General features: G+C 35.9%; 1 protein-coding gene across 10 annotated transcripts in view; it reads left to right on the forward strand.

Annotated features, from left to right (window-relative positions):
• KANSL1L (KAT8 regulatory NSL complex subunit 1 like) overlaps positions 1-23,012 on the forward strand; it is a 158,647-nt gene that overhangs the window by 120,300 nt on the left and 15,335 nt on the right. For all 10 annotated transcript variants that reach the window (XR_011387126.1, XM_008259094.4, XM_002712447.5 and 7 more), the window contains 2 exons: positions 8,586-8,754; positions 14,661-14,768. Coding sequence is in view for 9 of the 10 variants with exons in the window: in XM_008259094.4 (XP_008257316.3) it covers positions 8,586-8,754; positions 14,661-14,768 (277 nt within the window). In the remaining variant the exon portion in view is untranslated. The remainder of the gene's footprint in view (positions 1-8,585; positions 8,755-14,660; positions 14,769-23,012) is intronic.

The following is a 23,012-nucleotide window of genomic DNA, read 5'->3' on the forward strand; positions in this document are numbered from 1 at the left end:
TATTTCCTCTGTCAAAAATCAGTTGACCTTTGATGCATGGGTTTATTTCTATGCCCTCAATTCTATTCCATTTGTCTATGTGTCTATCCACATACCAGCACCCCAATGTTTAGTAGTTTTCAAATCTGGAATTGCGAATCTTCCTAATTTGCTATTCTTTTTTCAAGATTTTTTTGGCTATTAAGACATATTTGCAATCTCATATGAATTTGAAGATCAGCTTTTCCATTCCTGCTTTTGTAGGCCATTGAAATTTTTATGGAGATTATGTTGAGTCTGTACATCATTTTGGGCATTATTGACATCTTGATAGTAAGTTTCCAATTATGCACATGAGATGTCTTTTTATTTATTTGTGCATCCTGTAATTTCTTTTAGCAGTGTTGTGGAGAATTCGATGTATGAGTCTTTTGCCACCTTTGTTAATGTATTCCTAGGTATTTCATTCATGAGGATGTTCTGTAAATGCAATTCTCTTCTTAATTTCTTTTTTGGATTGTTTTTTACTGATGTACAGAAACAAAATTGAGTTTTGCTTGTTGATCATATACCAGGTACTATTTCAGAATTTGTTTAATTACTATGTAACTTTTTTGTAGGTTCTTTGGGATTAACTATATATAGAAGATCATTTGCAAAGAGAAAGTTTTCTTTTTTTTCCAATTTAGATGCTGTTTATTTTTTGTGCCTAATTCCTGTAGCTAAAAAACCAGTACAATTTTGAATGTCAGCAGTGAAGGTAAAGAAGCTGGGGCTGGATCATGCTGAAGACTGGTGCCAGGAACTCCATCCAGGTCTCCAGCATAGGGCCCAAGTACTTGGGTCATCATCTGCTGCTGGATCACACGTGGAGCAGCTAGGAACTGAATGGGAACTATGATGTGTGAAGCAGGCATCCTAAGTGGTGAATTAATCCACAGTACCAAATGTTTGCCCCTAGCCACTTTATTTTCCTTCTGTGAACTGTTTATATTCTAATTTTTCTGTTGATTATTTGCTGCCTTTTTCTTACCAATCTGTATGTGCTCTTCATATAGATTAGGAAAATTATATTTTACTACATATTTTTATGTACATTTATATTATGGGAATTTGCCCTTTGTTATGATTTCTTCAGTTTTTCTTTTGTCTTTTGACTTTGCTTAAATTTTTCATGCACAAGCTTTTATTTGTGTATTGTTGAATTTATCAGTGTTATTTTCAGATAAAATAATTTCATAAAAAGTATTGAACTAATACCATTTCTCCACATAAGTAATAACAAGTTAAAATGTAATAGATAAAAAGCAAGATACAATTCTAAAAGCAGATTGATTTTCTAATAATTAACAAAGTATACGTAAGACTGCTGTAGTTTAATAAGCGAGAGACATTCAACTTCCTGACTTAAAAGGTAATTTCATTCAAAATTTTAGATAGTTTTTTTAAGCTTAATAACTTGTTTTAAAATGTACATTGACAAGTTAATGTCCATCAATAGCTATGTGTACCTTTAATAAAGAAGGGAAGGGGCGACTAGTTGCTGGGACTACCAGGTGCTGACTTCTAATACTATGGTGTATGGAAACTGACCGGAGTACAGACCCAGAATGAGATTTCTTGAACAATACCATTTATGTAGATTTAAAAATTATGATGTGTCCTGTAATAATGCATCCAAATAAAAGGATCCACATCACACACAGTTTACCAAAGGGGATAAAATAAAAAAGTAGAGAAATGTGGAGGTTTTTTTGTTTGTTTTTTTAAAGATTTACTTATTTATTTGAAAGGCAGAGTTACAGAAAGGCAGAAGTGGATCTGCTGGTTCACTCCCCAAATGGCCACAATGGTCAGGGCTGGACCAGGCCAAAGCCAGGCACCAGGAGCTTCTTCCAGGTCTCCACATGGGTACAGGCCCAAGTATTTGAGCCATCTTCTGCTGCCTTCCCTGGAACATAATCAGGGGGCTGGATCAGAAGTGATGTAGCTGGGACTTGAACCAGTGCCCTTAAGGGATGCCAGCACTGCAGGTGGCAGCTTTACCCACTGCACCACAGCGCTGGCCCCAGGATATGTGTTTTAAACAGAATATGAAACAGAATAGTACAATGGGGCTGGCGCTGTGGCTCAGCGGGTTAATGCCCTGGCCTGAAGCGCCAGCATCCCATATGGGCGCCGGTTCTAGTCTTGGCTGCTCCATTTCCGATCCAGCTCTCTGCTATGGTCTGGGAAAGCAATAGAAGATGGCCCAAGCCCTTGGGCCCCTGCACCCATGTGGGAGACCCGGAGGAAGCTCCTGGCTCCTGGCTTCACATCGGCGCAGCTCCAGCGGTTGCAGCCAACTGGGGAGTGAACCATTGGATGGAGGACCTCTCTCTCTCTCTCTCTGCTTCTCCTCTCTTTGTGTAACTCTGACTTTCAAATAAATAAATAAATCTTTAAAAAAAAAAAAAAAAGAAACAGAATAGTATTATATTGTGTGACTGCAACACAATTTGTTTACCAGTTCATCTGCTGTTGGACCTTTGGTTATTGCTGGTTTGGGGCTATTAAGAATAAGGCTTCTTATAAACACTGTTTTTCAATTTTCTATCATTGTTTTGAGATGATATCATTTTATATCACCAATAGCAATATATGAGAATTCAAATTGTTCCCTTTCTTTGCTGTAACACAGTGTTATCAGTTGTTTTAATTTCGTGGTGTTTGGTGGTATCACATTGAAATGGTGCCTACTTTGAGCTTAATTTCCTTCCTTTTTAAGTTCTTCAGATGGAAACTTAGAAAATTACCAGTCTTTTTATCTTTTCTAGTATAAGCATATAAGCCTATAATTTTCTTTTGAAGCACTGCTTTAGTATCTCATAAACCTTGATGTATTATGTTTTCAATTCAAAACATGTTCTAATTTTTCATATGATTTCTTCTTTGACTCTAGATTACTTTGAATTACATTTAATTTGTAAATGAGGATTTTTCAAACATCAATTACTGTTTTCTAATTAAATTCCATTTATTTTTAAAAAATTCTGTATGATCTTAGTCCTTTTTTAATTTATTAAGATTTGTATTATGGTTCAGACTAAAGTCTATCAAGGTGAATGTTCATTTACACCTGAAAAGATTGTATAGTCTGCTGGTTTTAGATGGATTTTTCTGTGAGTGTCAGTTACGTTCACTTGATAATGCTGATCAAGAGTTTTTATGCTTCTTGATTTTCTACTTGTTTAGGTAGCCCAGCTCTATCTGTGAATTTGTTTTATTTTGTTTCAGTTTTTATTTCATGGGTTTTGAAGTTCAGTTACTATTTGCTCAAATGTTTAGTTTTTCTAATTATGTGTTTATGATTGCTCTTTTATCATTGTTTGTCCTTACTACTGAAATATTTCACTGATATTAATAAGCCATTTCAGCAACTTAATGATTAGTGCTTGGATCATATATCAGCTACCATACTTTTTCCTCTAACCTAGCTATTTTATATTTAAATATAAAGCTATGGTTTTATATTTCTTATGAACACTATATATTTAAGCATTTTTTTATACAATCTGAAAGTTTCTGCCTTTTAATTGAAGTGTTCAGATCCTTTATACTTCATATAATTATGATAGGTTAGTTTTAAATCTACCATCTTACTGTTTGTATTTTATTTATCCTGTTTGTTCTTTTTTCATGCTTTCATTTGGAAGTTGTGTGTTTTTTTTTAAGATTATTTATTTTACTTGAAAGTCACAGTTACACAGAGAGAGAGGTCTTCCATCCACTGGTTCATTCCCCAGTTGGCCGCAACAGCCGGAGCTGTGTTGATCCAAAGCCAGGAGCCAGGAGCTTCTTCCAGGTTTCTCACATGGTGCAGGGGCCCAAGGACTTGGGTCATTCTTTACTGCTTTCCCAGGCCATATAAGAGAGCTGGCTTGGAAGTGGAGCAACCAGGTCTCGAACCAGTGCCCATATGGGATGCTGGCACTGCAGGCGGTGGCTTTTACCCGCTACACCACAGTGCTGGTCCCATGTTTTGTTTTTTTTTTCTTGAGAGACAGTGACACATAGATAAACAGTTCTAATTGGGTCGTTCACTCCCTTAATGCTTGTAACAACTGAGATGGGCTAAGGACAGAGCCAGGAGCTGAAAATTCAAGCCAGGTCTCCTATGTGGGAAGCAGAAGCCTAATTTCTCGAGCCATCACAACTGACTCCTAGGGTCTGCATTAGCAGGAGGCTGGAGTCTGGAGTTGAAGTTGAGAATTGAACCCAGGTCCTCCAATGCAAAGAGGGAGTATCTTAAACTGCTAGGTGAAACACCCACTCCAAATTAGTTGTTCTTAAACTGTCAAGCTATTGTTTGACTCCATGCATGTATAGATTATTATCTAACAAAAGACTGGAAGGTACACTTTGTAGACTTCTGGAGCTCTTTCTCTGTATAACTTTTTTTCCTAGCACTCTGTTCAGTTAAATCTTTTTCTCTCAAAACCCTTGACATCTGTTTCTTCAAGTCAGCTAGAAAGTTATTCTGTACTTGGGATAACTTCCCTGTGCAATGATCCAAGAACATATCTACCATCAACAAGTCGGTAGATTCATATGATCACCACACTGGCTTCTCTCTCAGGAATAAGTCTTGTGCTGGCTATTGTCCAAATTCTGAAAAAGGTTGTTTGGTATAGGCCTCATACTTGTACTGTTTGATGGGCACAGATGGAAATGCTTTTCCTACTTTCAAAATTTGTTTTTTAGTAGCACTTCCACTTGTAGTTACTGCTTAATTTCTTCCCTCCACACGTTTGAAAGAAGCTGGAATCATCTCTACATATTGCATTCCCCGAGAAGCACCACAATGACTCTAATTTCTTATTTTATTTCACTCTGCACCCTACTGTAGTGCAGCATCCAACAAAACTGTTTTATTTTAACAGTTGTTTAATGATCAGAGTTACCTTTCAGTTGCCAGACTCAATTCAGGGCTTCTGATTCCAGTGATTTAATGGAATAGCTTCCTTAGAAAAAGCCTTTAGGTACAAAAATTAGGATGTAAAATGTAGGTTTTTTTTCCTTACTATGGACAGCTGGCTAATCTGGCTAGAAATAAAGGAAATACAATGGTGAGGGGAGAGAATGAGTGAATGAATACAGGGAAATAACTGACTACTGAAGCTGAATCTGCCTTAAGGATGTTTTCCAATTAAAACTAGTATAAGTTTTTGTTTAATTAAAGATGTGTTTATTGATTTGAAAGGCAGAGTTACAGAGAGGGAGATACAGAGGCATAGAGAGAAATCTTCCATCTACTGGTACACTCCCCAAATGGCCACAACAGTCAGGCCAGGATGAAATCAGGAGCCAGGAGCTTCATCCAGCCCTCTCCGGTGGGTGGAGGGGCCCAGGCACTTAAGTCATCTTCCACAGACCATTAGCAAGGAGCTGGATTGGTAGTAGAGCAGCTGGGAGTTGAACTGGTACCCATATAGGATGCTGGCACTGCAGGCGGTGGTTTAACCTGCTATGCCACAGTGCCAGCCCTGTTTAATATTCTAGAGAATAAATGGAAACAAAGCCTAGAACCTAGAATGTGAGGAGTCTTTTAGAAAAGTGCATAAAGGCAAGAATTTTCAAAGGCTGCAACTAGAGTTCAAAGTTGCTGCTTAGAGATGCAAAGAATTTGTCTTTCTCTGACTTGGGCTCAAGCTGAATAGAGAAAATAGAGTCTGCATACAGTTTATAACAGAAAGTTAGGCCTCTTTCATCTTTAAATTCTGCAACCATGCTACCCAAATGTTTTATTTTAAAATCAAATAAGAATTTTTTAAAAGATTTATTTACTTGAGGGGCATAGTTACAGGCAGAGAGAGAGGTCTTCCAACCACTGGTTCACTCCCCAAATGGCCACAATGGCCAGAGCTGATCTTATCCAAAGCCAGGAGTCAGGAATTTTTTCTGGATTTCCCACGCGGGTGCAGGGGCCCAAGGACTTGGGCCGTCTTCTACTGCTTTCCCAGGCCACAGCAGAGAGTTGGATCTGAAGTGGAGAGCCAGGATTCAAACGGGTGCCCATATAGGATGTTGACACTGCAGGCGGCGGCTTTACCCACTACGCCACAGTGCCAGCCCCAAGAATTGGGTTTAAAAATAGGTTAGTTGGCCGGCATATGTATCCTTTCTAGGACTCTTGACAGAAGCATCTAAGGAATCCCACAAATAAACAAATTCATTTCAACAAAAATGAATTCCCAATAAGGATTAAAAAATCATAAAACACAACAGTATGATGGCAACATGATAAAAGTCAGCAGAAATAAACAAGCATACCTACATACATATGAGAAAGCATGCATATGTATAATAGAATAAATTCCTATAAAATATGTTTGTAGGTACAGATGTACACATAGAAACACATATACATCCACAAAAATAACCTCAAATGTTGGAATTAGTCTATAGAGAATGTAAAAATAAGTAAGCTTAATATGTTTAAGGGAAATGCTCATGAAGCAAAAAATTGCTAATATGATTGAGAACTGGATAGGTACAGCTGGAAAGAGAATTGAATTGAATAATAGCTCTGAATAAAAGTATGCAAAATTAGGCACAGAGAAAAAAGAAATGAAAAAACAATTAATAAAAATAAAGGTTAGAGGAGAATGTCTGACAAATGTCTGCAAAGAGTTGGCTTCAGCAACCACTTTTGCCCTGGACCTCTGGCAGGAAATTTGTATTTTGTGCAAATACCAGTAATGACAGCTCTAGGGGGTGCTTTTGGTGGTATTTTTGGGAAGCAGGAAGCATGTGCCCAGGTTTCAATTCAGAATATTTTTGGCCAATGTTCTCCTCAGCTGAATACTGAGGATATACAGAGCTAGAGGCTTAAAACATAAAAGGCAAAAACCTTAAAAGTAGAGTAGCATTGTTCAGTGTACACTTAAGAAAAAGATCAGAAGTAGAAATGAGCAGAGAAAATTGTGGAAAATTTAGGAATACTCTCAGATCTGTTTATCCATCTGGTGGTGGGGAGAGAGGATTCTCTCTAAGTATTACATCATTTGGAACCTTTGTATTTGGGGATGCACCATCGCACAGAGCATCAGACAAAAGAGAATTCTTCTGGAGCCTTAATGTGTAATGAAATTTGCACTGTAGAGTTTTGTATTTGCTAGAGACCTGGCACTTTTATTTTCGTTCTGATTTCTCCTTTTGGAATAAGAGTATCTATCCTATGCCTGTCCTGCCATTGCATTTTAGAAGCACTTTACTTTTAGTTTCACAGGTTCACAGCTGGAGAGGAATTTGGCTCAGGATGAATTGTACATTGAGTTCACTTTTATCTGATTTAGACGATATTTACATGAGACTTTGGACTTTTTGAATTGATGTTGGAATGGGTTAAGACTTGTGGCTCTGTTGGAATGGAATGAATGTATTTGCATGTGAGGAAGACATGTATTTCAGTGTCTGTGGTAGAATGCTACATAGACTGTGTCCCTCCACCCAAATTCATATGTAGAAACATAATCCCCAGTGTTGGCTATGTGGTTTTTGGGAGGTCACTGGGCCATGAGGGTGAGCAAAAGGGAAAAAATATAATAAAACATTTGATTAATCCTAAAGAAAAGAATCAGTGAAATATAAAACAAATATGATAGAACATCCACAAATCTAACTGCTGATACTTTGAAAAGGTTAATAAGCTTGATAAACCCCTAATGCAATTCCTCTAGAATAACAAATGTTTGCTTTGACATTTAAAAAATCTGTAAATGTAATTCACCATAATAATAGACTAAAGAAAAGCCATATAATCACTTAAATATGTTCAGAAAAAACATATACTTAAATTCAGTATTAACATTTTTAAAGTTATTTTGGTAAGCTAGGACTATATTCTGATAAAGAGCATACCAAAAAAATCCTACTATCCGTGTTATTTTAGTTCTGATTAATTAAAAGCATTTCTATTATAATCAGAAACAAAACAAGAATCTCCTTTGACCATTTCTACTTATTATTAAACTGGTGACTCCATCAAGCCTGGCTCAAATCCTCTAAGTAATAATAAAGGTATTAGGATGAATGAAAGAAATCAAATTGTTATTGTTTGAAGACAATGCTTAGATAATAGATGAACAGAAATTACGCATATAATATGAAAGAAAGGTTATGGTATTTCATCTATAACAATTATGTTTCTATGTTTCTAAGTGCCTTTTGCAATTCAAATGACTAATATTAAATTTAACTAGGAGAACATTTAACAAAGTATGTGTAAGACTTTTATAGAAGAAAATTATTAAGTTACATTCAAAGAAATTCAGGATGATCTAAATAAACAAAGAGATATGCCATAGTCATGAATTCTTTTTACTGTGATCATGTTTTTGTAAAAGAAAAAAAAAAAAAAGGTAGTGAAAACTTATTACATTCATGGCCAGTTCTTCAATAGCTTTTGTCACTTACTCTTCTTCATTTTGATGTTTTCCTTCAAGGTGACTTATTAAGCCAAGACTTTATTCTGGTGTGATTCAGATACTGTATTATAATAGTTACACTGTTTCTCACTCAGTTTTCCTGCAAAAGTAAGTCTTTATTTTTTTCCCCCCTTGCAGACTTTGCCTTCAAAAGAAGCAACACTTTTAAATACTACACAAATGCCATCTTGTCTACAGTCAGCTTCAGCTTGGAGTAGTTATGAACACAATCCAAACTCTCAGATATTAAGAGAACATGTATCAGAGTTAGATCCTGCTTTTCATTCTGTCCTATCATTGCCATCAGGTAAGCCTCCTAAAAATTTCCAACTCACTGGATATTTTCTCTAGTGAAGTCTAATGCTAGAGGCCCAGGGAATCTAATAAAATGTCACCAGTTATTTTGTTATAAGATATTAAAACTTAGCAGTTCTCATAGAGAAATTAATTTAGTCATATGCAGAGTTAATGTTCTGTGGAGGTGATTCTGTAGTTTGTTTTAAACCAATTAGATTCCCTTTGAGAAATAACTGCTTTTTATCTTCTTGGTTAATGTTTGAGAATTTTATTAGGAACAAGGCTATGTTGTTGAAATATTTCTCAGTAACAGCAAATGTTCCTTTTCTAATATGCAATTTTAAATGGAATTTTCCCTGCTATGTAATATTCCTCCACTTATAATCTACATTGAGTTTCTTCAACAGGAAAGAAATTATGTATCTATATGTCTAGACAACTGTTGAACTTCAGGATTATCTATAATATATAACTGAGAAAATGAGGCTTGCACTAGCATACCCCTGATGTAGTTTTCAATTTCCAGTTCTTGGTTTTTGGCAAGGAAACTTCAGTAAACTAAAAGTAAATATTTTCTGTGGAAAGAAAACTTCAAGTTGGTTATTTCAGGTTCATCTCTTAACTAGGGGATATTTTAAATAGGATTTTGTGTCATTTTTAGCTTGTGGCTCCAATCATCTTTCAAATTCTTAAAATCAAGGGACTTATATGAAATTTGTATAACTTAAATCAAATTAAATAAATAAATAAAGTTAATTTCCATTCTAAAGAAAAAAAAATCAAGGGACTGCTTCTCTTGTAGCACACTACTTTTTGGGCCTACACCTACCCTGAATCGTAAGTTTGGGTCTTACCAATATTATAGTCACTATTTATCTGCACATACTTTAAAATGAGTTCCTACCAGAACTATTTTATTCCATCTTTGAAAATCAACCTTTATAATAGGAAGAAATCAGCATGACAATTAATAATGCAGTTAGCATTTTGGGTTAGCATGCAGTAAGCCCTGATCTTCAAAGAGTTCATGAAAAATGCATATTATTTAAAAAAAAACTATGCATGGATTTCAAAAAAATTTTACACCAAAATAAACTTATCTTGTAATTCCATTTTCTATTCATTTTTTAAAGCACCTCATATAACAGGGATAAGGAACATCCAGCCCAGGGCCCCACATAAGGCCCACAAAATCATTTGGTCTTGCCCTAGCAAGGCAACCACAGGCAGGAATCGAAATTCTATAGCAGGCTATTTTCTAAGTTGATAATTTTTATGACCCATGAATGATGTCATAAACATTCAAACAGCCCTTGGCAGAAAAAAGGTTCTCCACTTCTGTCATGTCACAACCACATTACATTTTAATTCTCACAACAACCCCATTAGAATATATACTGTTGCACTCTTCATCTTACATATGAGAAACTTGAACTTAGTAATGTTGTTACTCAGCCAAGATTATTCAGTTAATAAATTAATAGAGACAAGGATTGATCTGAAGCCACACTCCTAATCATCACTCTTGTTTTCTTATTAGAAAATGTATTTCTTTAATTGCATAACCTTGAAAGCTTGCATTAATCTCCTTCATCCAATAGACTTTTAGCTATAAGGCATCCTAATCTAATAAATAAGATTAGCTTCTTTACCTACTAGTTAGGGTTATTCATTCTTTCTTGCATTCATTTAATAAAAATCTTAATATCTATTACACTTGTATACCAGGTACTAAATAGGAGTTAGGAGTATAATTATAAATAAGTCCCCCAAAGTACCTGCATTCTAGTTTAAGAAAACTGAAATATAAACTAGTGAGTGAAATAATGTGTTATGAAATATTGTGATAGAAGTTTATAGCTCACAGTTGGGTTCTAAGAAAGACACATGGGTGGAACAAGGATCTTCTCTAGCTATGTTGTGTTTTCCCACAACCAAGAAAAAACAAATTGGTGTCAAATAGTGTTTTACAGGCAGTCAAAGCCATAATTAACAATTGAGATTACATCAAATTGAGATGTTTCGGTACTGCAAAAGAAACAGTCAGGAAAGTGAAAAGGCAACCGACAGAATGGGAAAAAATATTTGCAAATTGTGCAACTGATAAAGGGTTAATATCCAGAATCTACAAAGATTTCAAGAAACTCCACAACAACAAAACAAACAACCCACTTAAGAGATGGACCAAGGAACTAAATAGACATTTATCAAAAGAGGAAATCCAAACAGCCAATAGACACATGAAAAAATGTTCAAGATCACTATCCATCAGGGAAATGCAAATCAAAACCACAATTAGGTTTCACCTCACCCAGTTAGAATGGCTTACATACAGAAATCAACTAACAACAGATGCTGGTGAGGATGTGGGGAAAAAGACACACTAATCCACTGTTGGTGGGAATACAAACTGGTAAAGCCATTATGGAAGACAGTTTGGAGATTCCTCAGAAACCTGAATATAGACCTACCACATGACCCAGCCATCCCACTCCTTGGAATTTACCCAAAGGGAATTAAATTGGCAAATAAAAGGGCTGTCTGCACCTTAATGTTTATTGCAGCTCGATTCACAATAGTTAAAACATGGAATCAACCTAAATGCCCATCAACAGTAGACTAGATAAACAAATTATGGGATATGGACTCTATAGAATACTGTACAGCAGTAAAAATAAATGAAATCCAATCATTTGCAACAAAATGGAGGAATCTGGAAAACATCATGCTGAGTGAAATAAGCTAGTCTCAAAGGGACAAATATATGTTCTCCCTGATTGGTGACACTTAACTGAGCACCTAAAAGGAAACATGTAGAAGTGAAATAGACACTATGAGAAACAATGACTTGATCAGCCCTTGTCCTGACTGTCGAAGAACAACTTACTATTTTATTCCCTTTAGTATTTTTTTGTTCTACTTAATACCATTGGTTGAACTCTTTAATTAACACACAATTATGCTTAGGTGTTTAAATTTAACTGAAAAGTGATCCCTGTTAAATATAAGAGTGGGAATAAGAGAGGGAGGAGATGTACGATTCAGCACATGCTCACTCAGACTTAACCCTAATGATAGAGCTAGAAAAATGCCAGGGGATTCCAAATCAATCTCATCAAGGTGACATGTACCAATGCCATCTTACTAGTCAAAGTGATCAGTTTCAGTTCATAATTGATCATAATGATAGGATTAAGTGTCAAAGGGATCATATAAATAAGACTAGTGTCTGCTAATACTAACTGATAGAATTAAAAAGGAGAGAATGTTCCAACATGGGAAGCAGGATATACAGCAGACTTATAGAATGGCAGGTGCCCTAAACAGCACTCTGGCCTCAGAATCAGCCCTTAAGGCATTCGGATCCAGCTAAAAAACCCATGAGAGTTTTTTAGGCATGGAAAGCCAAGACACTGTAGCAAAAAACAACAACAAAAAATGACCTAAATGAAAGATCTCTGTGAGTGAGATCCCAGCAAAAAGAACAGGCCATCAAAGAAAGAGGTACCTTGCTCTGAAGGGAGGAGAGAACTTCCACTTTGACTATGGCCTTGTCTAAATAATGTTGGAGTTTGTGAACTCAAGAGGCTTCCATATCCTTGGCAGCTCTTTACAAGAGCCTCAGTTGATTACTGACGTCATAAATAAGAGTGTCAATTGTTAAATCAACAACAAGAGTCACTGTAGACTTGCTCCCCATGTAGGATCTGTCCTTAATGTGTTGTACTGTGCAAATTAACAGTAAAACTAGTACTCAAACAGTACTTTATGCTTTGTATACCTGTGTGGGTGCAAACTGCTAAAATCTTAGTATATACTAAAACGATCTTCTGTATATAAAGATAATTACAAATGAATCTTGATGAAGAATGGGATGGGAGAGGGAATGGAAGATGGGACGGTTGTGGGTGGGAGGGAGGTTGTGAGGGGAAAATCCGCTATAATCTAAAGTTGTACTTTGGAAATTTACATTTATTAAATAAAGGTTTAAAAATAGTGTTTTAAAGCAGTGTTTTAAAGTTAAGCAGTGTTTTAGAGGACTATTTATGTTCTCATTTTCATTTTCATCTCTTGGGACAAACTCTATGGTGATACTCATGAACCTTTTTTACTTTTTGCATATTTTTCCACACTTGAGTATGGACCTACCACTAAAATATATCATTTGAGGGAGTGATACATCTTGTCTTTGTTTAAAATTTAGATCCTTCCTGAATCTACCGTGATTTATTTGTTCATACTTGATTTTCTTAACAATAAATACCTTCTTTCACTAGTAAAACTTTCACGTATTAACTGCTTTACAAAATATTTGTTCATAAAGGTAAAGTTTAGCTGTCTCTATTAAATGCTTTTTAGATAATTTTATTTTTACATTCTTGAAAGAAAAAACTATTAATAATTGTGAACCACATCTATTTAACTACCCCATTAGTTGTGAGAATATAGAATATGAGCATGTGATATTGACTGTCTCTCTCTACAACTTTATTTAAAAGAATAGGCTTTAGTATTTGTAAAAGTAGAATAATTTGTAACCTTAGGGAATGTGGAAATTTTTATTCATAAAGAAATTGCACACCCACCCCACCCTGGCAACACTCCTGCTCGTTCCTCTCATAGAGGAAGGGCAGTTCTGTGAGGGTTTTGCTGGGGGAAATCGTTAGGCACCTGCCTGGGGTCCTGAGGCGGCCCCTTCTGACTTCTTTTGGTTTCCTAATCTTAAAAAAAAAAAATCTCTAAAAGGTGCCTGTTTTTCTTCATTTAGTAACTTAAGAAGAGTGCCTCTACAGGGTTAAATTCCCAGGACGCTCAGTTCTTTAGGGATGGAGTAAATGGCTGGGACCATCACATGCAAAAGGGTCCTGAACTTGATGGATGTTATGCTGCCTTTAAATCCCATTTTCCATGACCTCCTGAGGACCCCTGATATGAAATGCCCAAAACAGACCAACCCACAGACAGAAGGTTAGATTGGTGCCTACCAGGAGCTGGGGAAAGGAGACACTGGGCCGTGACTGCTGCTGGATACAGGGGTCTCTTTCGAGGGTGGTGGAAAGTTCTAAACCTAGGCAGCAGCAGTAGCAGAACAGCTCTGCACACCCTAAATAGCCCTGCGTCACACTCTTTAGAAAAAGAGTGAATGGAGGGCTGGTGCTGTGGCACAGCAGGTTAGGCCTCTTCCTGTGACGCCGGCACCCCTTATCAGAGCACCAGTTCAAGTCCCAGCTACTCCACTTCCAATCTAGCTCCCTGCTGATGTGCCTGAGAGAGCAGCAGAGGATGGCCTAAGTGGTTGGGCCTCTGTTTCTGCGTAGGAGACCCATATGGAGTTCCATGCTCCTGGCTTAGGCCTAGCCCAGTCCCAGCTGTTGTGGTCATTTGGAGAGTGAACCAGCAAATGGAAGACCTCTTTTTCTCTCTCTTTCTGTCACTCTGCCTTTCAAATAAATAAATACATGTTATTTTTAAAAAGAAAGGAAATTACATCTGAATTATAGCAATTTTTCTCCAAGTAGTTAGAAGCATGTAATATATCTTTTGGAAAGCCATTATTTCAGATGCATAGTATTGGAGATTAAGGTGAAATGGATAGAGTTCAGGTTTGGCTATCGGTTTCCTTAAAGACCTCATGGGTGCGTTTGTTTCCATTCATATGTAAGTAATAGTTATTAATATTTACAAGTATGGTTCATGTTATACACTTTCAGAAAGCTCATGAAGTTTGTTAGGGTTTTTTGTTCGTTTACTAAGTACATGTACAAGATGCTTGAAAAGAGTATTTTACCAGCTTTTCAAACTTTGCTAGTTTTTTTAAGCATGAGTGCTACTTTTAGAAAATAAGTGATCTGAGTTGTATTTCAGCCTGTGAAGAAGGATATTCACTGAAAATACATTTTTACTTTATTTTTCCAGATGTGCCTCTTCATTTTCACTTTGAAACCTTATTTAAAAAGACTGAAATAAAAGGAGATCTTGATGAAAATAAATTTGTAGGCGACTGTGTCATAGCTCCAACAGCTGGTATGTTAAATTTACAAATCTTGCACTTTATATACCTTTTTACATCCTTCATATTTATTTTTGCATTCTCAGTAAATAAAATTTAACAAAAAATAAATGTAAATCCTTAATTTTTAACACTAACTTCTCACAAATCACACACACAGACACACACACATAGAAAATACACAAGAGCAATCCTAACAAGAAATGTGTGTTACCTATTGAATGAAAATTATGAAGTATTAACAATAAATAATAGGAAATTAAATAAACATGGAGAAGCAGCATTTATATAAAATATTAATAAGGATATACTACTACTTCATCAGCTTAATACAATGTAACTAGAAGTTCTAATAGATTTTGTTAACTTAATGCCAAAGCTATTGGGAAGAGCTAACAAGAGAAAATATACAAAGAAATACTGGGAAAAGAAAATCTCAACTACTTATGGCAACATGACAAAAGCATTTAATAGTTAACTTGGATTCTGTTTTGCTTATATTCAGTAAAACAGATTGATGAAGCAGACTGCATAGTTTATTGTGTGATCAGAGAAAAATTGTATATCAATGGGAAAGTACAGCACCATTCAATAAACAGTATTTTTAACTTCTTGAGTAAAATTACTTTATATGCTCATTTCATACCATGAATCAGAATAAATTCTAGTTGAATCCAATAATTTAAATATGAAACATTAAAACTACATAATAAAACTTGCAGAAATTGTAATGAAATATTTATGAGTGTGCTAAATTATATTGAAGACATTGTCTATGCTTGGAAGCAATTAGAAGAAAGAAAAACATTACCATATTTTGATTATCTGAGAAGTTAAAATCTTTTTTATATCAAAAAGTCATGCAGGGCAAGTATTTTGATTCAGTGAGTAAGCCACTGCTGGGCTGCCTGCATCCCATGTTAGAGTGCCAGTTGAAGTCCCAGCTACTCTGCTTCCAATCTGGCTTCCTGCTAATGTACCTGGGAAGCAGTGAATGATGGTTCCAGGTACCCAAATGGAGCTCCTTTCTCCTGGCTTTGGTCTGGCTCAGCCCTAGCTGTTGTACTGTTCCAGCCATCTGGGGGGTGAACCAGCAGATGAAAGCTCTTTTTCTTTGTCTCTGTAACTCTGCCTTTCATGTAGATAAAAACAAATATTTAAAGGAAAAAAAAAAGTCAAGTATACAAGATGTATGACATCCAGATTAAATAATCATTAACCTCAAAAAGTCAAGTCAAATTTAATACCTGTTAGAGTCATTTTATAAATTTATAAAAATCAGTAACTTTTAGAAATATCAGTAATAACTAGATAGAATATGTAAATGAACATTATCCTGGAGATACTGATAATGAAATTATGAAATATCTTGGATTGAACTTTCTAAGGACCTACATGAAGAAAACTTTGAAAAGTTTACTGAAGAACCTGGGAAGATAAATGCTCCCTTCTGTCAGAAGGCAGTATTACAACTTAAGATGTCAGTTTTCCCCCAGATTAATTTATAATTGCTATGTAATTCTAATCACAATCAAAGAGATACTCTTTTAGACAAAAACTTTGGAACAAAGTTAAATTTAAGTTTATTCAGAGAAAAATAAATGTTAAACATAGCCAATAAAAATTTTAAAAGATCAATAGGAGGAGGTGTCAGATATCAAAATGTTTATAAAGTTATAGCATTAAAATATGGTAATACTTATGGAAGGCAGGTCAATAGAACCAAATAAGCGTGGCAGCAGACCCAAGAGTTCATTATACAGTAAAGTAGTTTTTCCTATTAGTATGGAAGGGATGGCCCAGTCAGTAAATAATCACAACAAAGACACTTTGTTAAATGTCACTGTTATGTTTTTACTTTTTAATTTTAATTTATTATTAATAGTATTATTTATTTGAAAGGCAGAGATGGGGGAGAGAAAGAGAGAGACAGCGAGAGTGAGAGCGAGATCTCCCATCTGCTGGTTTCGTCCCCAAATGTCCACAGCCACCAGACATAGGCCAGGTGGAAGTCAGGAGACAGCAACTCAATCCAGGGCTCCCATGAAGTTAGCAGGGACTCAACTACCTGAACCATCACCTGGTGCCTCCCGCAATGTACATTAGCAGGAAGCTGGAATCAAGAACTGAACAGAGACTCAAACCCAGGCCTCCAATATGGGATCTGGATGTCCTGAGTGGTCTCTTAACCACTGTGCCAACCAACTGCCCCACAAATTGTCAGGATGCATTCCTTATATGCCAGGTTGTAGGGTTTTATATTACCTAATTCTTTTAACCTGTTAAATGGATATTATTATGTGTTGTTCCCCTTGACTAAATTATCAAAATCACAGTTGAAAAGTTGTAGGTCCAGGATTCAAACCCAAGCAGTCTGGCTCAAAGTCCATGCTCTAACTTAGTAAGTTCCCTTTTAATAGTGGCAGTAAGTGATGACTCTTAAAAAAATGAGTCTGAACCTTCTACAGCATATAACACTTAAGATGGATGAGCATTAAAACTGCATTTCAGATGGATTAGAATTAAATGTTTACAATGATGTCTTAAGAGAATTAGAATAGAAACTACACATGTATTTGATAATGAGAATGGTAATAGCAAACATTTACTGAAAGTTTATGTGTTAGACACTTGTGAATGTTTACTATTTTTGCCTATTACATTGATGAGTTCAAACATAATCACCAACTTTTGGCATGATTTCTGTAAAAAAAGTTAAGAACTGATAACAAACCTTGGGGGAAGCACTGTGATTTGCATTACAAGGTCTTTAAACTATGTATCTTTTTATAAGCTCAGTGTAGTAAAAAAGCCATCTGTTTACTTTTGTATCTGCTCATAATAAATGTTTACTGAATTCTTAACTGCATTCTGAGCCAGTTATTCCGTTTCTAAGAATGTAATCTAATCCTAAATATGAGACCTTTATTCATAAATATTTTCATCTTAATATTTTTTTGTGAAATGAAAATTTAGCAACAACTCAAAGCAAATAATAAGGATATAGTAACCTGATTAATTATACACTACAGTGGACCGTACAACCTTCACAAAATCTTACAAATTCATGTAAGGATGGAAACATATTCATCAAAAACTTTTTTGATAAAAAGATTTTTGATAAGATTTTATTTTATTTTATAGTTAGTTACAATCACAATGAAATGTTTATATTTTATTAGTCAAATGCAATGTGTGGACCTTATTGGTATTATGAATTGACCAAACTAGCTGTAAATATACACATACATAGGAATATTATATTCTGTAGAGAAATGTGAACACGGATGAGCTGTTACATGGTATTGATGAATTACTAGTTTAGTGAGATGTAATAAAGCATTGTGGTTACATAAATACACAACGCTATTGTTTAAAAGCAATTCATAGTGACATATATGTAGATGAAAAGATACATGCAGGTTTTGCTTTAAAATACTATAGCAAAAAACGGTGGAAGAGAGATGAAACAAGATTGGTCGTAAGTTGGTTATTGCTAAAATTTAATGATAGATATAAGGGAGTTCTATATACCAGTCTAACTTTGTGTTTAAATTTCTTCCCTGGTAAAAAGTTAGAGAAAGAAAGGGAAAAAAAAAAAAAAAAGGAAACACAATGGCAAAAACCAATTGTCTATGATTAGGGAAGAGACCATAACATACTTGTTTGGTCCTTTGTTGTGATATTAATGCTGAGACTAAACTTTTTTCCAAGGGGGAAAATATATCCCTGAAAATGATTATTTTAAGAATGTCCATTGTAGCTATAATTCATTATGGTGATGAAACTATCATGCCCAATAATTAGGGTTAAATGATATTATCTCTAATCAGAGAAATGTATAGTAACCATTTGAAAAAATGAGTGATTTTGGGAATAATAATACCATTTTCTGAATAAAATCATTATTTCAAATTTGAAATATGTGTGTTAATTATGAGACTATATATATGTATATGATTTAAAAGGGACATGCAAAAGTGAAAATATATGCTGTTAAGAAAGAATAAATTATATTTCTTTTTAAAATTAATTTATTTGAAAAGCAAAGCCACAGAAAGTAAGAAGAGAAAAAGAGAATCTTCCATCTGCTCTTTCATTCCCCAAATAGTCTCAACAGCTAGCTCTACGTCAGGCCAAAGCCAAGAGCCAGGAACTCCGTCCAGGTCTCCCACATGTGTGATAAGGACACAAGATCTTGGTCCAATTTTTTATGCCTTCCCAGGCACATTAGCAAAAAGCTAGATAGGAAGCAGAGCAGCCAAATTTAAACACACAAACCTGTGCTCTGATATTCAAATATTGCTGTACTGTTTATATGACTTAAAAAATAAAGCACTAAGTTAGGCACTAATAATAATGTTCCAGTGATGTAATAACATGTTAGTAATGGAAAATTAAGACAGAGATGGAATAATTTGAGTTGAATGCTGCATGTTCAGTAGTTAGTTAGGGAAATCAATGAATTATTGCTTTGTATCTTAGTCTCCCCTGTTTTCTCATTTGCTACCATCTCATCCGAAATAATTAAGCATTAATAACATTGCACCCTATATGTGTATTAAATAGCAGCTCATTAATTTTTCTTTTACTATTAGTGATTTCTACAGAATTAAGAAAAATAAGAATTCAGCATTAATTGAGTAACTACTGTGTGCTAGGCAGGCTATTAAGTGCCGAGGAATCAAAGAAATTATAATAGGTGGAAGTAGACACAGATAACTAATATATAGAAAGATGGATGCAGATATATGATTAAAAATAATTCTTTAAAGAAGAGGATGGTATGACCCTTCCTAGGAGAAGGCAGAATAACAGAGGTAAAGGGATATTTTTAGAATACAGACTCTGATACAAGCCTGGAAGGTGGTCTGAGATTCTGCATTTCTTACAAGGTCCCAGGTGAGTAAAATGCTGCTGGTATATATTAAGTAACAAGGCTTTAAATAATACAAACAAATGCATGCCATTTCATGCAATGAAGCAATGTGATGTGTTCAAGTATGTACAAATAGCAAGGTATTCTGGTGTGGTCAACTGTGTGAGGTAGAGAGAGCTGTGTTTTGCGTGCCTTTGCTACAGAGCCTAGATTTTTCTATACTACCCATTATATTTTGCAATTATAAAGACACTGCTGATTTCAGGCAATAGGGTGATGTCAAGATGTAGTGGACTGAAGAGTGAATAGATATTAGTGTCAAAAAGAAGAAATACAGACAAAACAAATATAAGGTCTGTACTTAAAAGACATGCAAGTTATGAACAACAAGGAAGACGGAGGGACTGTTTCAGATACAAGAAGACTTTCAAGAGATCTGACAACTGAGTGCCCTGCGTGATCAGGATGTGCTATAACAAGGGTAACTGGTGAAATTTGAATAGGTGTATAGGTCAAATAATGGTGTTGACTTGATCTTGACAACTATGTGCCTATGTAAGAGAATGTCCTTGTTTTTGAGAAATACACATTGATACATCTAGGAGCATTATGCCAGCAAATATATCAAAATGTTAACATTTAGTGAATTTTGAGTAAAATATACATGGGGATTCTTTGCATTCAAGATTCTCTGAGATTATGTCTAAATAAAGCTTGTTATGTTTTAAACGGGGAACAGCCCCCTTACACAAATGTCCAGGGCTCAGAATTCTTACCCACACTTCCTATGTATAAACTGTCAAGCTGTCCATCTGATCTTCTGTTTCAAATCTGTCCTTCCTTCCTTCCTACCACTCGCAGTCCAACATTATCTTACCTGTATTTCTGACGTTGTAGCCAGTGGTCTTTTCAAGATGCAGATCTTACTATGTGATACCTGCTCCACACTCCCATTACTTGATTTGAGATGGACCCCTACATTTGCTGGCTTCTGAGTTATTTCTCAGCAGATTTCCTTATACTACAGATTTCTCTATACTGCATAGCTGTTCAGTTCCTATATTGTCCTACTCCCAGCTGCACTGGTCCATTGCACATACTATTCTCGTCATTCCTAAGTCATCAGCCATTTGTCCGTATTTGAAATCTACCGTTTCACCTGGAGAAGTCTTTCCTAGAATTCGTGCTCCCTCTGGATTATACACTGAATAACCTCATGTACTTCTCTTTTCTCAAACATTATAGGTTCATTCTTTGAGATACTGCTTGTAAACCACAGGCTGGAACCATGCTTAATTTTGCTCACCATTGTGTCCCCAGCGTATAGAACAGTGTGTGTCATATAATTGGGGTTCTCAAATCAATAAATGGAAGACTGGAAATATGAGAGATGCTTTGTGATATTTTAGAATGGACACCCAGGATTTGCAAGAAAAACAAACAAAAGGCTGGGAGAGCATTTTTATTAATCAGACAGGTGAAGAGAATGTGTGGAGTAAACTGTCATCTAGTTCCCATATCAAGGTCTGTGAAATCCTTACAAGAAACTTCAGAAACAGAGAGAAATGATAAAAATGAATATTTGAATAAAACATAATGAAAAATACCACTTTTGTGAAAGTTAAGATTCCTTCACAAAGTTTGAGGTGCTTTTAGGAGACATGGAGAGTGAAGTTCTTGTAAAATAGGAGGGTGAATGATCTGAGATTCGCTTCATGCACTCCAGGAAAGGCTCCCATTAAAATAAGAGGGACCTAACTTTTTGAACACCTACAAGTGTCGGGCACATACACACTTGAAAATATAATTTTCAGAATTGTAGTTAACCTTTTTTAGACATGTTTAGAACTACTCTTGCCATGTTTTGTTTTCAACACCTTTCCTTCCTCCTTTTTTGATTAGTGGGAAATCTTGGGGGCCAATTCTGCCTACCATTTCTCTCTGAACTCTTTAAAGTCAGGGGTTTATTACATCCAATTTTGCTGTTAAATTTTTTTAAGATTTATTTTACTTGAAAGTCAGAGTTACAGAAAGGAGAGGAGAGGAGAGGCAGAGAGAGATCTTCCATCCACTGGTTCACTCCCCAATTGGCTGCAACGGCCAGAGCTGCTCTGATCTGAAGCCAGGAGCTTCTTCAGGGTCTCCCACATGGGCGTAGGGGCCCAAGGGCTTGGGCCATCTTCTGTTTTCCCAGGCCATAGCAGAGAGCTGGATAGGAAGTGGAACACCCATCCAATATGGGTGCCGGCACTGCAGGCAGCAGCTTTACTCGCTATGCCACAGTGCCGGCCCCTTGCTGAGTGAATCTGATTTTCATTGCTTTGTTCTTTTAAAACCATCTTTTATAACTTTTAGATCTTTTTTTAAAATTAACCTTTTTTTATATTATTTGAGAGGTAGAGTTACAGACAGTGAGAGGGAGACAAAGGTCTTCCTTCCATTGGTTCACTCCCCAAATGGCTGCGCTGATCCGAAGCCAGGATCCAGGCGCTTCTTCCTGGTCTCCCACGTGGGTGCAGGGGCCCAAGGACTTGGGCCATCTTCTGCTGCTTTCCCAGGCCATAGTAGAGAGCTGGACTGGAAGTGGAGCAGCCGGGATTAGAACCAGTGCCCATATGGGATGCCAGCACCACAGGCAGAGGATTAACCTACTGCACCATGGCACTGGCCCCTGGATCTTTGTGATATATTTAGGTGAGTTCTTTGAAATAGGGTTAATATTGACTGAAAAAATTTTGGCTATCATGTCTTCAAATATCGTTTTCTCTTCATTCTCTCTACTCTCTCCTTTTAATCTCATTTTTCTCTTATTTCCCATCAGTGCATTCTTCTAAGTTGTGGAATTGCCCTTTCAACCCCAATTTTTATTTTAAGCTGTTCAGTCCTGCTACTCAATCCAGGCAGTGGTGATTTTGTGTTCAAATTTGAACAACTGTATTTCTAACCTCTAAGATTTCTTTATAGAGATATCTCTTGCTTGTTTTTCTGGACAAATATTAGTTGTTTTAAAAGCTTATTAACTGATTTTCTTTGAAAGCTTCATTGAATACTTCAGCTGGTTTCTCTAGGTGTAATTTATGCTTTTAAAATTTTATGTCATCAGTATTCAGACTTTCAGCATTTTGACTATTTCTTTTTGAGTCTAACATCCACTGTTAACCCTGCTCTACGACTGATATATACAGGATGAAAATGTAGTAGTGGTGCACTTGTCTCTTCTTCAGTCATCCATTAATCTGTCAAAAATTCTTGATTTTGCTCTCTGTTGCTACCCACTGAGACACATCTCACCTAGCAGCACCCTGCTCACATGACAGCACGTGCCATAGTTTAGTTGCTCTAGTCCACCTTCCTGCTCCATTCTTTCTGCCAGGTCTAC

The sequence above is a fragment of the Oryctolagus cuniculus genome, chromosome 3 (genome assembly GCF_964237555.1).
Source record: "Oryctolagus cuniculus chromosome 3, mOryCun1.1, whole genome shotgun sequence".
Taxonomy (NCBI): domain Eukaryota; kingdom Metazoa; phylum Chordata; class Mammalia; order Lagomorpha; family Leporidae; genus Oryctolagus; species Oryctolagus cuniculus.